General features: G+C 43.7%; 1 protein-coding gene across 3 annotated transcripts in view; it reads left to right on the top strand.

The window, feature by feature from the left end:
- The window catches only part of ACLY (ATP citrate lyase), a 96,151-nt gene that overhangs the window by 51,478 nt on the left and 30,053 nt on the right, over nucleotides 1-14,620 (top strand). For 2 of the 3 annotated variants that reach the window (XM_044296984.1, XM_044296983.1), the window contains exons 6-14: nucleotides 984-1,063; nucleotides 1,177-1,307; nucleotides 4,872-4,990; nucleotides 5,745-5,881; nucleotides 6,130-6,191; nucleotides 6,279-6,396; nucleotides 6,556-6,710; nucleotides 8,172-8,262; nucleotides 12,044-12,073. In XM_044296984.1, the coding sequence (XP_044152919.1) occupies nucleotides 984-1,063; nucleotides 1,177-1,307; nucleotides 4,872-4,990; nucleotides 5,745-5,881; nucleotides 6,130-6,191; nucleotides 6,279-6,396; nucleotides 6,556-6,710; nucleotides 8,172-8,262; nucleotides 12,044-12,073 (923 nt within the window). The remainder of the gene's footprint in view (nucleotides 1-983; nucleotides 1,064-1,176; nucleotides 1,308-4,871; nucleotides 4,991-5,744; nucleotides 5,882-6,129; nucleotides 6,192-6,278; nucleotides 6,397-6,555; nucleotides 6,711-8,171; nucleotides 8,263-12,043; nucleotides 12,074-14,620) is intronic. The other variant, XM_044296985.1, reaches the window with a different exon arrangement.

The raw sequence follows: 14,620 nt of genomic DNA on the forward strand, positions 1-14,620 counted from the left end.
TCTCGAACAAGTGGTGAGAATTGCGTGCATATCGCGCTCTGTCTCATTGCTACTGAGGACTGAATCGAGACGGGTCCATAGACTTCTACGGAGCCCCTCTCAAGCAGTGAGAAGAGAGCGTGCGATATGCATGATCTTTTCTCCCGTCTTCTAGAAAAACCTTCACTGTGTCGCTGACGCATCGAAAGCTTTTTGAAATGTTAGTAACCCTTTAATGATCAGAAGGGTTTGAACTTTTTAAGGGGTATTCCGGTTTTGACAAGTCATCCCCTATCCACAAGATAGGGGATAACTGATAGATTCGTGGGGATCCTACCGCTGGGGCAAGAACGGGGACCCTGTACCACTTGGAGCCCCCAGAAATTATCTGAGGAGTAGTTTATGCTTGTGCTCTGTCTGATGCTTCCCATTCATCTCTGTGGAAGTTTCAGAGACGACACTCGAGTATCTCCAGAACTTCCATAGAGATAAATGTAACCGTAGTGCACCTGCCTGACTTACCGCTCTGTTAGTTTCAGGGGGTGCCAAAATATACGGGGTCCCTGTTCTTGTTATTACTGGGATTCTCCATGATCCAATAATTATCCCCTATCCTGTGGATAGAGGATAACTTTTCACAACTGGAATACCTCTTTAAGACCAGCTCTGCGAATGAGCCAGACCACCACGCTGATTAATAGCTGCTGTTATTACCTGAGCATTCAAGTGATTGGGCGCACCACTGGAAGGACATGCAGCCGTAAATCCATGCTGAGGCCCCATGAAGTGATGGCATATCCAAACGATATACAATTACTATATCACATGGAATAACCCTTGTCTAGAATTTAACCCCCACTTAACACAATCTAATGTTAGGTCCAGGTTTTGTTTTATTGGTTACTCTGTATTTCACTTGCCCTAAATGAATCCGAAATGTGCTGATTGTGTTCTACAGGTTGGTGTTTTTCTAGCTGTAACGTCTTCTCTGTTGTCCGCTGCAGGGTACTTGCAAGCTTCATCTCTGGACTCTTCAACTTGTATGATAACCTTTACTTCACTTATCTGGAGATCAATCCGTTAGGTAAGTCCAGTCCTTATCCTGGAGGAAGCATGCCAGTTGATGTATACCTATTAGCCTGTAGATTCCTAGTGGTTTATATACGTCTGCTTCTTTTCTTCATTTCTACCTGCCAGTTGTCACTAAGGATGGCGTGTATGTGTTGGATATGGCAGCCAAGATTGACGCCACTGCTGACTATCTCTGCAAAGCTAAATGGGGAGATGTGGACTTTCCACCACCTTTTGGAAGAGAAGCTTATCCAGAGGTAAGAATCCAACTGGAAACTCTTAAGGGCCAAGAACATTTGTTCCCATTTATTGCCTCACTCACGTGCTGCAGTGATCGGGGTGTATCAGGCTGAATGAATGTTACTAGGATTTTTCCGATCCATACCGATTCATTCTTTGTCAGCAGAACATCTCTGTTCTACTGTCATTGGGTCGTCTGCTTTGAATAATCCCTTTTTTAGAAGCAAATTGAGATCCCCATTCATAAGCTGTAGTAGGTGGTGGTAGTACTTTTTAGTATTTGGTTTAAATAAGCAAACTAAAGCTGACCATGCACAATAGATCTACATTGGCTGGACCATTTGATTTATATAGGGCCTCCTGACTCTCCACTGATTGCAGATGTCATTCACTATATATGCATGCATATGTATGGATCAGGAGAGATGATGTTTGAGAGTTATCACATGTGTATGGCCAGCATAAAGGAGTTTTTTTTTTTTTGCCACCCAGACAACTGAACCTGTGGAAAATCCATACTCGCCTGCTTCCCACCGCTTGGTGACTCGCAGGCGCTCTCTTCTGGACTTTCATTCCCTGTCTTATAAGCTTCTGGGCAGGCAGGTTCATGTGCACTGGTGCAGCCAATGACTTGTCTCCTAGCCGCATGTGACCCAGCAGTGATGTCACTGTTGAGGTTAGTCATTGGCTGCAACAGCAAACGTGTCCTTGTCCATGTGGAAGTGGACAGTTTGGGACCAGAAGTCCAGTAGAGAGAGCCAGAATGGAGCGTGGAGAAGGTGAGTATGAATTTCTCCAAGTATCGCTATCTGGGTGGGTGGGAAATAATAAAAAATTTAAATGTAGAAATGCATCATTTATGGAAGGTAAATTCATTATTCACTAGACTATGACCAATACATAAAGATAAAAACAATGAAGCTGGACTTCATAGGTGTAACACCAGACCTGAAACCACAGTGCCAAAAGTATAAGGCTGCTTGCTGTAGATATACTTTATACATATATTACATACCATTTCCCTAAATTGATCTAACATTGGAGGGTATTTAGTAAGGGGGTTCTAATAGTTACAATCATATAAGTCTGGTGTATACCTGCTTACACCACCTATGGGATGTGTAGAGATGAGCAGGAAGGATAAAGATCTTTCTGTTAAAATTAAATGCAGAATTTTAGACCTCAAGCAAACAGAATCTCCTAGGCTCCTTGGAATAATTGGTGGCTTTCTTCTGTTTGTTTCCAAATGATTTACTGTCGACAGTAACTGTTACAGATCGTATACAACAAATATCTACACGAGGGTCCCACCACTAAAACAATACTACACAATCAACCAATAAGCATGCACGTGTAGTTTTAAAATTTATCCTCCACATGTTAGTCAATTGGTAAAAAATGGTATGAGAAAAGAGAGAGTGAGGCAAGGAGAGAAAGGGCAAAGCAAGAGGAAAGGCTGGAGATGTTAGAATATGGATGAATGGATATTGGGTGCATTCATTCGTATCTCATTGGGACAAGAGCTATAATACTTGCTGTTTCTGGGTCTGACAATCTATATAAAGCTTCATCTCTGGAAAAGAACCAAGGGTCCTGGATATTACCTGGCGGTGGACTCTTCTTTCTTCAATAACACTTACCATGTTCAGCAGCAGGCACAACTCTGGTAAAGGCTTAGAGGGGCTATCCTGTAGCCAATATTGCACCAATGCTGCACCCTACTGGGTCAGGGGACTCCCTGAATGTTGCTGGTGGACCAGCAGAAGAATCGGGTCCACGGGGAACAAAAATGTATTAAAATATCAATCATAAAATCATGACATAAAAGTAAGCGTGTGACATGCGTTTCAGCTGCAAGCCGTCACACACTTTTATTTTACGAATGATGTTTTAATACATTTTGGCAAATTTAGCGCGCCGTGGACACGATTCTTGTACTCTTCTACAGTGCAAAGATGTGTAAAGAAAATGGCAATGCCACTTGTTGTGGAAGAAGGTCTACAAAAACTGGAAAGGTCTGCGCTATGTGTACCTGTAAATAATCAGGGAAATGTTCTTCCTTTTGTCATCACAGTTGCATAGAGCAGGAAGAAGAGGCTCCGCCACAGTAATGCAGGCATTTTATGAATTACACATAATGTCCCTGCAGTCATTCCATTAGCTCCAGATTCTGTGTAGCTGCCAGAAGCTGTGGATCTCCAGCCCCCACCTCACCGGCTTAACTCAATTTCCTTCTTTTAATAAATCAGACTTAACAATGGTTCTCCCTAGAGGTCTGTCTCCTCAAGGTTACGTCAAGGTGATTTAAGACCCAGTAGACTGCAAATTGCAAAAATTCATAACCTGTCTGTAACAAATATAGATTCTATATAGCGCCACAATCGATATTAGTCATTTATCCTGATGGAGTGAAGTAGATTGACAGGTACACTGTCAATATGTATAGTGCTACCAGCTTCGCTCTGTGCTGAGATGAATCCCATTTTCTTTTACATATGCACCTCCACCCTGAAAATGGTCTAAGCTAGATAGGTGGAAAATGCATAAACCTAGACATTAAAGGGAGTTTTCCAGGAGTAGAAAATTGATGGCCTATTCTCAGGTTAAGTCATTAATATTTGATCTGTGGGTGTCTGACTCCCATCACCTCTGCCGATTTTTGCGCCGCACAGCATGCCAAGCTCAACTCCATCCATCGTATGGTGGCTGGAGTTGGTATTGCAGCCCAGGGCTATTCATATGAATGGGACTAAGCCGTACCTAGGCTGTATGACCTATGAAAGCTCACCAGAGCACAGCAATCTCTTCAAACAGCTGATTGGCAAGTGTGTGTCGGGAGTCGGACCCCACAGATTTACTGATGACCTATTGTGAGCATAAGTCATCCAATTGCCACTTCCATAAAACCTTTTTAAGGGGAGAGTCAAAGTGAAAGCCCCCTGCATATCTCTGCATTACATAGGCTGCTCATTTATTTCGGTAGAAACTGTGTAATGCTGATGTGTCGTCGTCGTCCCTCCAGATTACAGCTGATCTCTGGGTTGCCCCAGTTAAAGGGACACCTTGCCATCAGCTTCTAATTTATTAAGACTGGAGTTTTAGACGCCGGTTTTAATAAGCCCCTGCGCTGACGGCAGATCTGCAGAAGTTTATGTAGAGGCACCGGCCTCTACATATCTTTGACATATCCACTGCCGATTCTAAATGTAAGACGGCTTCCATTTTCTACACCTAAAATATTTTTTTAGCCTGGCATGAACAGGGAAAAGACGCAGATTATGGCACAAAGGACTGTTGCGCTGCAATCTGTGCTAGAAATATGCCTAATATAGTCATATTTCTGTTTAATAAATGACCCCCTAGTGCAAGTGGATGCTTGGGTCTATTATACTGGTATATGAAGTTCTATTTTCAGTTTTGTAATGCAATAAATCCTATATCTAATGTTGTTGGCGCTGCATGGTATATCACATGGCCCTCTGCAGCTAACATACAGATAACATTGCTGAGCCTGATCTTCTCTCTGGGAAGTAGGAAAAATTTGGCAAGAAAATATATCAAACTATTCCTTTTCATGACAGGAAGCCTATATTGCGGACTTGGATGCCAAGAGTGGAGCAAGTCTAAAACTTACCATTTTGAATCCACGTGGCAGGATCTGGACCATGGTTGCTGGTGGAGGAGCCTCAGTTGTGTACAGGTCAGTGGGCAAGTAACAAATGCTTAGATTAATGCTAGCGATAGGTTGTCCTCATGCAAAAGAAATGACGGCTGCATGTAAATGCAGTTCTCGCCTCCTGTGATGAGCTGACCTTTATCGTGAACCACTGCGGTCACATGCAGCTTGGAGGACGTCACTGCTGCCACCAGTCTTTGGTTGCAGCAGCGCGCCTGACCCCCTCCATACCTGAATTTACATGTGGGCACCAAAGCACAGTGGAGACAGTGGTGGACCCACAGATCCGGAATTGAGTGCAGGGGGCAGGTAACTATGCTTACCATGTTATACTGGGTGAGGGGTTATTTAAAAACTTTGGACAAGCCATTTAAAGAAGTTTCTACATCGTCCCTATATTTTCATTTGTCTGCCATGTCTTTGTCGCAAAGAGTGTGCAGACTTAACAGCTCTCCATTGACATTAGGAATTTTAAAAGAACTCTGGTGTCTTCTGAAACTGTCAAAAGATACCCAGTAAGGCTGGCTGTCTGTCTAGGATGGTTCTGAATGTACTCGCTCTCATGCCTTTGTACATATTGATAGCCAAACTTATTTGACTTTTTCCTTTAGGGGTGATCAGTTAGTGGTGCCCTCTGGTGGTCATTGACCTTTTGTGACTTATGGTCTCGCTAGATTTTTTTTTATTTTTTTTTACTTGAACGTTATATTATGGTTAGCAAGTCCACTTTCTTAAAGTCTGCACCATTGGTATTCACTGTATCTACTTTATCTACTAGTGACACGATTTGTGACCTGGGTGGAGTGGATGAGCTAGCTAACTATGGGGAGTATTCTGGAGCCCCAAGTGAACAACAGACCTACGACTACGCCAAGACCATCCTGTCTCTTATGACCAGAGAGAAACACCTTGATGGTAAGTGACCTTCTAATTAGAACTTCATCCAGATTGACCTTTACTTGTATCTGCATATTCTTGGTCACAAGCACTAAAGCCAAAAATATCCTTGGTATATCTTTTTGTGAAAGTTTGCTTCTCAGTTGTGGATATTGGAGATTGTCCTTTTCTCTTTCTACACTGTTAGCGTCTTCAGAATGGATAATTCAACTATAACGTGGTAATGGATTTGATATAATTTTTCTTGTGTAATGTCCATGTTTTAGGTAAAATCCTTATTATTGGAGGCAGTATTGCAAATTTCACCAATGTTGCTGCTACCTTCAAGGTAAGTTGTCAGAGGGTCATACATCAACTGTAGAGAATGCTTTAGATCTTTATTAGGCTTTTTATTTTTTATTTCCTTGGCTTTTAGGGTATTGTTCGAGCTATTAAAGACTTTCAGGGCCCATTGAAGGAACATGAGGTTACAATATTTGTGAGAAGAGGTGGACCAAATTATCAGGAGGGCCTTCGTGTCATGGGTGAAGTAGGTGAGTAGCATCTTACAAAAATCATGATGTGAACAGATGGCACAAAGCTAATCTGACAAATGCATAAAAGTACAAGGCATAATGTGCTTGTTAACTTTTATATATTTTTTGCATTGAAGTGACAGACATGTATGGCTCTGCTTGGCTTTGGTTTCTTAGGTAAAACCACTGGAATTCCAATTCATGTGTTTGGTACTGAAACTCACATGACAGCCATTGTGGGTATGGCACTGGGGCACAGACCGATTCCAAATCAGCCTCCTACTGCAGCCCACACCGCCAATTTCCTGCTGAATGCCAGCGGCAGCTCCTCAGTAAGTCACAAGTGAACTGTACTTATATTTTTGCTTAAACTTAAACACCTGAAGCGGACACAGCGCTCGCATTATCACTGCAGCCCCTTCAAACAGCTGGGAGTCAGACCCCCACGGATCTGATATTGATAAACCATCAATATCTGTAGCCTGGACAACCCCTTTAAAGGGGTTGTCCGGGTTTAAAGCTGAACCCAGACATACCCATATTGTTAGCTAGGCAGCCCCCCTGATGTTGGCATTGGAGCATCTCGTGCTCCGATGCGCTCCCTTGCCCAGCGCTAGATCGCGCAGGGCACGGGCTCTTTTGTTTACAATAACACACTGCCGGGCGGAGGCCTCTGCCCGGCAATGTGTTCGGTGACGTCACCGGCTCTGATGGGTGTGCTTTAGCGCTGCCCTAGCCGTTTTACTGGCTAGGGCAGCGCTAAAGCCCGCCCATCAGTGCCGGTGACGTCACCGGGCTTCCTGGCAGCCCCATGGAGAGCCCGGTTTGTCACCGGAACTCTGGAGAATGCTTTTGCCCTGAGCAATTTAGTGCAGGGCAAAGGAGAGCATCGGAGCATGAACTGCTCCAATGCTCAAGTCAGGGGGGCTGCCGGGGTGAAAATGGAGGGATGTCCGGGTTCAGCTCTGAACCCGGACAACCCCCTTTAATAAAAGAATAGTTTTTAATATAACAATTAGAAAGTTCCCTTCTAACAAGTGAGGGTTGTTCAAAGTGTACGCTTGCAGTGACCCAGCGATTAGCAGTAATCTGTGGTTAAGTGTTCCATTTCCCTGCAGTGCCACCACAGGGGGAATTAAGCATTACACAGTATCCATTCGAATCAGTTGGTTTTTGTGGCCAATGGACAGTTCCTCCAGGTCTTGGTAATCATTGTCCACTTTGTCAAATGGATAGGTCTGCCAGATCTTAGTAGTCATTCACTACTGTGGCTAAGAGGTTGGTCCCCCCCCCCCCCCACCACTATTAAAGAGATTGTCCAGAACATGTCAGTGTGAAAAACAGCAAGGGATGTGGCAAAAGGTCACCTTGAAAATCTGCCACCACAATGTGCTTCATATGATCTCTGTTGTCCTGTAGTGATGAGAGCACCTGCTTATGACCACTGTAGCAAATCCTAGGACAGTGATTTGCTGCAGTAGTGACTTGCAATGTCATCACTGCAGGACTGCAAAAAAGACCGGTTACGCATCAGAGTGGCAGGGGATTTCCTGGGTGAGTAATTGTACTTTTGTACAGGACCCCTCTTATAACTCTGCATTCCCTGATAAAGGATATGAAAATGGGTTTAGATAACCCCTTTAACATTCTCTCTCCTAACTGAAAGAACACTCCGAATGTAGGGTTAGTTGGGCTTTTACATAAAGTTTCCTTGAGGCTGCTGTAGATGGATTATTATTTTTATTTTTTTTATTTTTTTATTTTTTTTATAACGTGATTTCACTTTTCTGCAGACCCCTGCACCTAGCAGAACAGCATCCTTCTCAGAATCACGCCAGGAGGATATCACTCCAGCAAAAAAGGCCAAGCCTACTGTACCAAATGGTAAGGACAATTTTTTTTATTTATTTATTTTTGCCTCCCCCATTATCCTTTTAGTTAAGTTTCATATGGGGTAAAGTAATTACAAGCATTTAAAGGGTTTCTCTTGGAATGATTTAACATGGCCACCAGCAACCTGCCCTAGAATGTGAGCTGGACTGATTGTCTCCACTTCCAGAGCTGTCTAGGAGGTCGAGGCGTCGGGGCCGCCCTACACTCTGCCCCTTGCATTTACTACATATTGGTGAGTTTTCCTGTCAGGCTGCTCAGCCATGGTGGCATATCATAGGCAGGATCGCATCATTACAATCTAGTGTAGAGCGTTGTAGTGAGGCTGCATCCCCTCACCACACTAGGCATCTCTGCAAGTGGAGGAAACCAGCCCTGCTCACATTCTAGGAAAGGTTACTGGTGGCCATTTTAAATAATTTCTGAAGAATCTCTTTAAGGTAAGAGATTGCATCTGTCTAGTTCCCTACCTGGATCTAAATACTTTGGTAATTGCATGTAATTAAAAATTTAGCATAGCTACTGAGTTATTCAATAAGATGTATCTGCTTAGCGCCACGTAATTTTTTTTTCTTTTTATTTTTTTTTTCTTATTTCTTTGTCTGGCTCCCAATGAAGGTCGCACATGCTCTGTTTCATCCTTTAACTGCCTCCTGAGCTGTGATAGGGAGAGCATGGATACGCCCCCTGAGCTGCAGCAGAAAATACACTCCCCTTGAGCTTTCAGCTTGATATACAGTCAGGTCCATAAATATTGGGACGTCAACACAATTCTAACATTTTTGGCTCTATACACCACCACAATGGATTTGAAATGAAACAAACAAGATGTGCTTTAACTGCAGACTGTCAGCTTTAATTTGAGGGTATTTGCATCCAAATCAGGTGAACGGTGTAGGAATTACAACAGTTTGCATGTCTCCCACTTGTTAAGGAACCAAAAGTAAAGGGACAATTGGTTTCTCAGCTGTTCCATGGCCAGGTGTGTGTTATTCCCTAATTATCCCAATTACAATGAGCAGATAAAAGGTCCAGAGTTTATTTCAAGTGTGCTATTTGCATTTGTTGCTGTCAACTCTCAAGATGAGATCCAAAGAGCTGTCACTATCAGTGAAGCAAGCCATCATTAGGCTGAAAAAACAAAACAAACCCATCAGAGAGATGGCAAAAAAATTAGGTGTGGCCAAAACAACTGTTTGGAACATTCTAAAAAAAGAAGGAACGTAGCTGTGAGCTTAGCAACACCAAAAGACCCGGAAGACCACAGAAAACAACTGTGGTGGATGGCCGAAGACTTCTTTCCCTGGTGAAGAAAAAACCCTTCACAACATATGGCCAGATCAAGAACACTCTCCAGGAGGTAGGTGTATGTGTGTCAAAGTCAACAATCAAGAGAATACTACACCAGAGTGAATACAGAGGATTCACCACAAGATGTAAACCATTGGTGAGCCTCAAAAACGGAAAGGCCAGATTAGAGTTTGCCAAACAACATCTAAAAAAGCCTTCACAGTTCTGGAACAACATCCTATGGACAGATGAAACCAAGATCAACTTGTACCAGAGTGATGGGAACAGAAGAGTATGGAGAAAGAAAGGAACTGCTCATGATCCTAAGCATACCACCTCATCGGTGAAGCATGGTGGTGGTAGTGTCATGGTGTGGGCATGTATTGCTGCCAATGAAACTGGTTCTCTTGTATTTATTGATGATGTGACTGCTGACAAAAGCAGCAGGATGAATTCTGAACTTTTTCGGGCAATATTATCTGCTCCTATTCAGCCAAATGCTTCAGAACTCATTGGACGGCGCTTCACAGTGCAGATGGACAATGACCCAAAGCATACTGCAAGAGCAACCAAAGAGTTTTTTTAAGGGTAAGAAGTGGAATGTTATGTAATGGCCAAGTCAATCACCTGACTTGAATCCGATTGAGCATGCATTTCACTTGGTGAAGACAAAACTGAAGGGAAAATGCCCCAAGAACAAGCAGGAACTGAAGACAGTTGCAGTAGAGGCCTGGCAGAGCATCACCAGGGATGAAACCCAGCATCTGGTGATGTCTATGCGTTCCAGACTTCAGGCTGCGATTGACTGCAAAGGATTTGCAACCAAGTATTAAAAAGTGAAAGTTTGATTTATGATTATTATTCTGTCCCATTACTTTTGGTCCCTTAACAAGTGGGAGGCACATATGCAAACTGTTGTAATTCCTACACCGTTCACCTGATTTGGATGTAAATACCCTCAAATTAAAGCTGACAGTCTGCAGTTAAAGCACATCTTGTTTGTTTCATTTCAAATCCATTGTGGTGGTGTATAGAGCCAAAAATGTTAGAATTGGGTCAATGTCCCAATATTTATGGACCTGACTGTAAATCTAGCAGAGCAATGAATGGGGAGATCCCTGGATCCATGTAAGGTACAGGGCTGGTTCTAGCTTTGTTAGAAAGAGACTGTCATGTAATATGATGTCTGATTTTAATTGTTTACATTAGTAATGGGATAACCCTTTTATTGACCAGGCCTGACCAACATTTGTTTTTGTCTCAGCAGTTCAGCAGCAATAACCTTTTTTTTTTTTTTTTTTTTTTTTTTTTTTTTTCTTTTCTTTTTTTTTTTTGGTCACTGACGTGGCTTCCTGAGGCCTTGTTTTATGCGAGAGATATTTTATTATTCTTTGACCTTGCTCGGGGGTAAATATAAATGACAGTGTACCTTATTTATTTTATTTTTTTGCTACTGAAACAAAATTCGTTTTACACTAAATAACCTGATAATTAAATTCTTCAGGTTATTCTAGTTGTGTGGATACCTAATATGTGTGCCCAATGAAATGTACTGTATTTTTTGCCCTAAAAGACACAAACCTTCCCTTAAGACGCACCTAGGTTTTAGAGGAGAAAAATAAGAAAAAAATATTTTTCATCAGACCCACAATGACCTCGGATCAGACAAAAAAATAATAAATCGACTCCCCTTTCCAACTCCTGACACCGCCGCTGCTCCTGAGATCCAGCGCTCTTCCTGTGTGCTGTGACACAGCGTGCAGAGCCTGCAGGAGAAGACCAGGAAGCAGTGAGTACAGAGCCTACATAGGGGGCACTGCATTCGCCACTCCCTGGTCCACATTGGGAGCTTCCATAATGGAATCATTAGTATTCGCCCCATAAGACACACGCCCGCCTTCAGGGTTATAGAGAACCTGTCAGCTTTTCTGACTTCTATGAAATAGCAATTCTGAAGTATCTTTTCTTATAACTCGGTTATTCCTTCTACAAATTTATAAAAACCTTTTCAGCTGGGGTTACCATTGTCTTTGTGGAAGGGAAAGTCCCTACAGTCTGACTCTCCCAGCACTCATTGGGTTTATACATAAATTTCTTTTGGAGTAACAGATTAACGGTACAGTGCCGAATTCTAAGAGCAGATGCTTCAGGATTGTAATATTATATGGAATACTTAGTATTACTAAACCGGGCATGTCATAGAGGTGACAATGTATTAAAATGTTACAGTCCCTTTAAAAAATCTCCCAAATTGTGTTTTTTTTTTTTGTTTTTTTTTACTCTGTAGAAAACTGCGTCACTGTGATAAATCTGGTGCAGACTGTCTCGACTGACTCTTGCCCCAGTATTGTTCTAGTATGAAGGTGACCATAGTGAATGTAATACTGCCAGTACTGGGGAATGTATACAATGAGCTTCATTCAGTCTCTCACTTCTCTAGAAGAAGCCATTTTGGGCATGCACCCTAACTTTCTCATTTTAACAGACACAGCGGCTGTACATGGACCAACCAAAGGTAGGCTGGTGTCTGAGCGCTGGGTGTTGGCTGTACTTGTGTCTCTCTGCAGTGTGGTCTTACAACCCAGTGTGTGTATTCTGCTGCCCTTCCCCTCTCATCTAGTCCTTTTTTACAAAACATGGCTCAAGGCCAAGACCAGCCATTGTCCAGTGTCAGTGTGGTGTATTCATTGCTCCCTCCAGCAGACCTGATTCTACAGTACAGCGTTAGGTTTATTCATGCATATAGTTTTTTTTTTTTATGTTTTATTTTTTTATTTATTTTACATGGTTTATGTATCAGTTTTTGCTTTGCTAGACATACAGGGTCTGCTTTCACTCTGAACTCACAAGCTTAATTATTGGCATGCCTCCCAGCACACTACTTTTCAGTTTGCACTTCTGTACTGTATGTGGCTCTGAGGGTGCATTTACGGGGGTTTCCCAATGTATGCCTCTGATGCATGCCTCCGACGTATGACACTATATAGGCATACGTTGCCCATAGTTATACCACCTATAGATACGCCTGAAGTAGTCTCAGGAAGCTTTCCCGGCTAAAGTATACCGCAAACACAGTGGGAATGCAACCTTGTACTGTTCACTGAAAAACGGCGTCATCATGGATCTGTATTGAAGAAAACATGGTGTGCCATGATAACAGAAACAAACCAGTGCAGCACAATAGGAAACCTAAGGTAGAAGAGTAGAAATATTTTCTGGTGCAAAAGATTCAGAATGTTAAAAGTTGATATGCAAGAAAAGCTCTTAAAGTGTAACGGTCATGTTTTCATTAAAACAAAAATCAGTTTTAACATGTTATTGCTGCAGCAGCATTATGCATAAAGCAATCTTTAGTTTCTTCACATACCACTGTTTTCATTGAGTTTTTCTTAGTCACGGCTGTTTTAACCTCTCCAATATGAGGATGTTCCGAGTTCTGAGGCTGTAGCCAGCAGCTTCCTGCCAGCCAATCAGATTGGATGACTGAAAGACACGCCTCCTCACTCTGAAGCCTAATGCAGGCATGCAGGGCCCCTCTGTCTTCTGTTTACACTAAAGTGAAGACAGACCAGCCATAGCAACAGTCTTTCTCGTGAATGGCATTGGGGAGACACAGCACCATGGGTATGTGCCCAGCTGACACTAGAAAGAAAAGTGTTGGCTCCACACATCTGGGCTATACCCACTGCACCTGCTGGAGCTAACCTTTTTTTTTTTCTAGTGTCATAGGAGGCAGACATGACCTGCTCTCTCTCTCTTTTTTTATTTTTATTTTTTTTCTTTGCAGGTCCCTGCTGCTTTTTTCTTTATTTATTCCAACAGTGTTCAGCAGGCTGGGGTTCCATGGTGGACTTCCACCATAGTTGCACCCCCTGCAGGCGCGTCCTGGCTCTTGACCAGCCTAGGCCGCAGTATTCCCTAGCCTGCCTCCTTCCAGATCCCCTCTCTTCTTCCCTCGGCCGTCGCTTATCCTCCACCCTACCTTTTATCTAGTTTCCGGCAGGCCTTGGGCGCCTGTGGCTTCCGGCATGTTTCTCCCGGGCGAGCTCGCAAATCGAGGCCCCGGCTGTTTTCTGGCCTACTTGGCCGCGATAAGAAGCCATTCTGGGCATGCACCCTAACTTTCTCATTTTAACAGACACAGCGGCTGTACATGGACCAACCAAAGGTAGGCTGGTGTCTGAGCTCGCAAATCGAGGCCCCGGCTGTTTTCTGGCCTACTTGGCCGCGATAGTCCCGCCCCCTGCCTGTTTCCTGGGCTTCTGGTTAACATTCCTTCCCGAGGAGGACTGTGGGTGGAGCCTTGTTTCTCCCTCCAATCCCGTCCTGGCGCGGGCTTTCTGCCCGAGGGACGACTCTTTTTCTCCTGGAGGCACCGAGGAGAGAGGTCTCCTCCATCTTGCCCGCACTTCACTAGGTTACATCTAGTCTGGCGCACAGTCTTCTGAAGCCGCTGCTGCTTCATTCTGGGGTCCGGTAGGACAGCTTCGGCTGGCTGTTTGTTTTTATTTTTTCTCTTTTTTACAGGCTCTCGGTTTGTTGATCCTACTGCTCTTTTGACCAACTGGTTAGCTCCAGCAGGTGCAGTGGGTATAGCCCAGATGGGTGGAGCCAACACTTTTTTTTTATTTCGGGCAATATTATCTGCTCATATTCAGCCAAATGCTTCAGAACTCATTGGACGGCGCTTCACAGTGCAGATGGACAATGACCCAAAGCATTTTACGGTTAATACAAAAATCCATTTTTAACCCCTTAGTGACCACCCATACGTGTTTTTACAGCGGTCACTAAGGGGCCTTAGGCTTTAGGGGAACCCGTGCAGCGGGAGAACCGCGGCCCTGCTCTAACAGCCTGGACCGACAGGAATGCCTATCCGGGCTGTTTAACACTTTACATGCCGCGGGCAATGGCGCCCACCGCATGTAAAGTGCCGACACAGGGAGCGGACTCCCTCTGTCTCCCATCGGCACCCCGCAAATGCGATCGCGGGGTGCCAATGTGTGTGAAGGCTGGCAGGGGACTGATGTTGGCCCCAGATCAGCCTTGAGTAATTTCCAGC

The sequence above is a fragment of the Bufo gargarizans genome, chromosome 6, assembly GCF_014858855.1.
Source record: "Bufo gargarizans isolate SCDJY-AF-19 chromosome 6, ASM1485885v1, whole genome shotgun sequence".
Taxonomy (NCBI): Eukaryota; Metazoa; Chordata; class Amphibia; order Anura; family Bufonidae; genus Bufo; species Bufo gargarizans.